Source organism: Phoca vitulina, unplaced genomic scaffold (genome assembly GCF_004348235.1).
Source record: "Phoca vitulina isolate PV1807 unplaced genomic scaffold, GSC_HSeal_1.0 scaffold29, whole genome shotgun sequence".
Lineage (NCBI taxonomy): Eukaryota > Metazoa > Chordata > Mammalia > Carnivora > Phocidae > Phoca > Phoca vitulina.
In genome coordinates this window covers 15606574-15611494 of record NW_022589732.1, presented here as the reverse complement: position 1 = coordinate 15611494, position 4921 = coordinate 15606574, and the positions used below count along the sequence as shown (strand labels likewise).

The 4921-nt window shown below is 45.7% G+C and overlaps 1 protein-coding gene across 1 annotated transcript; it reads left to right on the top strand.

Annotated features, from left to right (window-relative positions):
- Positions 1 to 629: 629 nt before the first annotated feature.
- Positions 630 to 4398, top strand: LOC116644208 (40S ribosomal protein S20-like). The gene is made up of 2 exons (XM_032423562.1): positions 630 to 665; positions 4006 to 4398. The coding sequence occupies exons 1-2, from the start codon at positions 630 to 632 to the stop codon at positions 4396 to 4398; spliced, it is 429 nt and encodes a 142-aa protein (XP_032279453.1).
- Positions 4399 to 4921: the final 523 nt, after the last annotated feature.

Below are 4921 nucleotides of genomic sequence, written 5' to 3'. Positions count from 1 at the left end.
TTCACACTCGTTGGTATAAAGTTGTTCAACTGCCTTTTTAATGAATCATGAAGCTCCCCCTTTTATCAAACCCTCAAAATTGTGCCATGGGGTCGCTCCATGTACGCTTGTCTAGTGGTCACAGCAGTAACGTTTTTGCCACCACCCATGCAACAACCTGTGGGTAGCCCCCAGGCACGTTTTCCTGGACCTCCCAGTGCAGCGTGGTGAAGGCACTCGGAGCGTTAGCAAGCTAAAACTGCTGCCGGCAACTCACCCAGAAAGTTAAAGAGAAAGCCAAATTCTTTCCTAGCCTAGGCTCCTAAAGACAGCTCAAATGTGCCCCTGGAGGACTGTGGTTGAGACTGACTGAGCCGTCTCCTCCCCCCACCAATGCCCCCCATTGCCAGTGTATAACTCCTGCACCTTCTTCTTTCCTCACTGATTTCCCAAGCTGAGCAGGCTTTGTGAACTCACTTTGGCAAGAGTCATGCACGTTCCACTCTCATCCCTATTGCTAGTTTATTTCCCCACTGAGGACAAGCAACATCTAGCAGCCTGGGACCTGAGGATGAGGGAGAAGTTTATGGGGTGGTGAGGAGTTATCTGTTTATCCAGGTGACCTCAGGTGTGCTTACACTAAGTGAAAAATGGTCAAGGGTGACCTCAGCAATGGCTTCAGTGAGGTGTGTGTCTGGGAAGTACCACCACTGTTCACCTTTCCCAAGGGATCCTCTTCCTTCTTGACAGTTTCAGAGAAATTGTAAAGGATGGTATTGGTGGGTGATGCACCTAAGCCCTTGCCTTGTGGGGAGTCCCCGGCTCGCAGCCCCGACCCTCCGTCTGCCTCCTCAGTTGAGTCCCCCCTTCTCCCCTGCAGCCTCCTCCCCAGAAAAGCAGCCATCCCTGAGCTCTGCGTCCTTCCATGGGTGCCTGCCCTGAGGGTCCTTGGCAGCATTGTTCCACATCTGGCCATCCAGCTGAGGAGAGGAGAAGACATAGACAGCTGCCGGGCCTGTCTTGGGGTCAAAGGTCCCTGAAGACTCAGTCAGAAATTGGCTACTCAGCCAGCACTGGAACCTGATGCTCTGAGGGATGAGTCAGTGTCACTGGGCACTGAAAGGGTTAAAGGAACATGGTAGAAGATAGGAGAATGGGGGCACGCTGCACTGCTGGAAAAAAGCTAGCCTTGTGCATGGATAATTAGAACTGAACATCAGTAAACAATGCCTTTTCCCCTCATTAAGGACAAATCTGTATGTATAATGTGCCTATTTTCTCTTTCATTAACTTATAAATGGCCACTACTTTAAAGCCATTTAACCAGCAGTTTTGACTTGCCCGTCAGCTCTGGGTCTGACATGTTTTCTCCTCTCCTGCACAGACAGAGGTGCCCACCTCAGCACACAGCTCCCATGAGGGAAGAGGCCACAGACAGGGCTGTGGAGGTTTCCATAAGGGAGCTGAGAGAGTGAGGGTGGGAGGGCAGGCCCCAGGCCCAGGCAACCTCTCACCATCCCCTCCTCTCAACTGTCTTGGATGACTCATTCCCATTTTCTAAATTGCTTTGCCTGTGCCCCGGAGTGGCTTAAGGAGCCCGACTGTTGGGAATCCCTGAAAACGTGGCCAGTCAGCAAGCCTCCTGAGAAACAAGCTGAGACTAGAGATCCCGAAAGTGAGATATCAATTCTGTCCTCATGAAACTCACAGTCCAGTAACGAAAGCAGCACACACATATATATGGAAGGAAGAGAAGCTACAAGAAGTTCATGAAAAATGGAAGTCTTCAATGAAAGTTAGCAAGGCTTTCAGAGAGTATGTCTCCTCCATCAGTCTGGAAAATTCCCTGGGAATTGATATCATGTCTCCCTCATCAGGCTAAGCACTTCAGGGGATACTATGTCCCTCCCATCAGATTGGGAGAGTCTTTGGAGGCAAAGACCAGGTCTCTTCCATCAGACTAGACACCTCCTGAATTAGAAAATATTGCTTTTATCAGATTGAAAAATCCCATGGGTGAGGTATCTGTCCCAGGGCAGGGCCTTATCTCCCTGTCTTTCTCTGGGTAGTCTCCCAGGACCCTAGACAAAGACAGCCTCCTTACACTCTCTCCTTGCTCCCTCCTGGGACCCTAAGTGTGCCCCAAATCTGTGCTGGACTTGAGAGGGGCAGGGATTGTACAAAAGAGGAGGCAACTCAATCCTGGTCCTTGGGAGCACCCACAGGCTTTTTGATTTTGCCGTGACACTAATCCACACAAAGCAATGAGGAGACAAGGAAAGGGGGACTGAAGTGAACACTTACTGAGCACCCACTTCGTGGCAACAAAGGCTATGCATATTACCTGTTGTGTTTTCCCACATGAGAGCCCACAATCCCAGGAAGTAGATAATATTTTCCCCATTCTACCAATGAAAAGCTGGAGACCCAGAGAAGTAAAGCAATTCACTCAAGATCACACAGTCAGTCAGTGATGGAACTGGGAATTGCACACAGTCTGTCCAGCTGTGGAGAACAGGCTATTTCCATGGCATCCAGCTGTCACCTCAGTTGAGTGAAAGAGCTTCATGAACAGTGGAAGGAGGAGAAAGAAGAACAGCAAGCTGGAGGAGTCAGACCTGGGGAGAGGAGCTTAGGGTGGAAAGATCTGGGGGTCAAGGGCATTTGAGTCTTCTGATGGTGAAGCTGGGGAGAGCCCCACTTCTGGACCTCACCTGTACCTTCCCTGGTTAGGGAAAGTGGGGAATCCTCAGGCCTGGAGAGGGACTGTGCTTATAAATTCAGCTATTCCTCAAAAATGCCATCTCCTGAAAATATTTTAACTTTTGACTGACCTCTGATGGATGCTAGGTTGTTTCACCATTGAGACATTATCACCATCACCATGATCATTAGCATTGTTAGTAATTTCAAAGAATTGGAAACAACCCAGATATCCATTCACAAGAGAATGGAAAAATAAGGTATGGTCATATGTGGAATGCTCTATAGCAGTTAAAAGGAATAAAGCAGACCCATGTGGGCTTGACATGGCTAAACCTCCAAGACATATAGTGTTGAGTGAAAGAAAAGAAGCGGGCATGTTGTTACATTTAGTGTGATATCGTTTGTGGAAAAAGAGAAGCTCCCAAACAAAGTGCTTTCAATAGCTCATATTGTTCTTGTAGAGTCTGTAAAACACCCATCAAACTGGTAACAGTGGTTATACCACCACCTGGGAGGTAGCTGTATCCAGGAGGGGAGATGATCAAAGGGGACTTTGGCCTTGGCAGGGTGACCACCTGCTTTCTCTGTTGCTAGTGTGACTAATAACAGCATTGACTTTCACTATTAAAAGTGTTCAGATTGGGGGATAGAGTATATAATTACCTTACTTATCTGTAGTATTTAAGTTTTTGCAGAATGTATTAATTGATCATCTGTGTCATCTCATCTCTAAAAGTACATCAGGTTTAAGGTAAAGTCCTCCTCCCCTAAATCCATGTATAACCACATAACCTCAAAACACAGAGAAAGAGACATATGGAATTATGCAGTACGCATTGTTCTGAAAATTGCTTTTTTCACTTAATTTTATCTATATCAGTATCATCAGGAAAAATTAACAAAGAAATCCTCAGGTCTCACCAACAGAGACGTAGCTTCTGTGAGTTGGCACTGGGGTGCACAGACGTATATTTCTGATGAGCTTTCTGGGGGATTCTGATGCCACTGGTCCATGGATCCCATGCTAATTTTTGTCAGTAGAACAAATGTCATTCATTTATCTATTCATTTATTCAACAAACAATTACAGATTCTTGCCCTGGGTTTGGCCCTGGCTACACATGGAATTTAGCAGAGAACACAATGCAGCCCCTGCCCTCCAGGACACAGCGTCAGGTCTCCTTCCAAGGGGACCAGTCCTTACAGACAGTGGGTAGAACTGATTGTGAGCATTATTCTTGAGGGAGGTGTGGTTGCAGTGACAGCAGAGCTCTGGGCACCGCGCTCCTGCTCCTGACTCTCCATTGTTCGCTCTCACAGAGGAACAGGTCGGCCAGGGGCCACTCCATAGCAGTGGCTTTTAAAGACACTCAGAAGACACCCAGGGAACCGGAGATGGGGATTCACCGAATTAAAATTACTCTAACCAGCTGCAACGTAAAATCTTGGGAGAAGGTATGTGCTGACTTGATCAGAGGTGCTAAGGAAAAGAATCTCAAAGTGAAAGGACCAGCTCTGATGCCCACCAAGACTCTGAGAATCACTACAAGAAAAACTCTTCATGATGAAGGTTCTAAGACTTGGGATCATTTTCAGATAAGGATCCACAAGCGACTCATTGATTTACACAGTCCTTCTGAGATTGGTAAGCAGATTACTTCCATCAGTATTGAGCCAGGAGTTGAGGTTGAAGTCACCCGTGCTGATGCTTGAATCAACCTTTTTAATAAATTGATTATCAGCTGTTAAAAAAAAAAAAGGAACTGATTCTGAGCATGGGCACTGGAGACAGACCAAATCCTGGCACTTCCTCTCTGACTGTGTGACCTTGAGAAAAGTATTTGGTCACTCTGTGCTTCAGTTACCTGGTCTGTAAAATGGACACAGTAATTCCCACATCACATGACGGGCACTCAATAAATTGCAGCCACTATTGTTAATAAATTATAAAAAATAAATACATAATTAATAAGAAAACTCATGTAGTTTTCTTGTCAAGAATGTTTAAATTACATTGTCATGAGGAAACAATCAGACAAATTCAAATTCAGAGACATTCTAGAAGACTTGCCTGTACTCTTCAATAATGTCAATGTCATGAAAGACCAAAAGATAGATAGATAGATAGATAGATAGATAGATAGATAGATAAACAAACAAGGAACTGTTCTGGATTAAAGAAAACTAAAGAGACATACAGCTAAATGCAAAATGTGTTCCAGGTTTAGATTATAGA

Coding starts and splice junctions, on each gene's coding strand:
- LOC116644208 (XM_032423562.1), top strand. CDS start 630: ATGGTCAAGGGTGACCTCAGCAATGGCTTCAGTGAG. Junction 666..4,005: donor TCAGCAATGGCTTCAGTGAG/GTGTGTGTCTGG, acceptor TCGCTCTCACAG/AGGAACAGGTCGGCCAGGGG.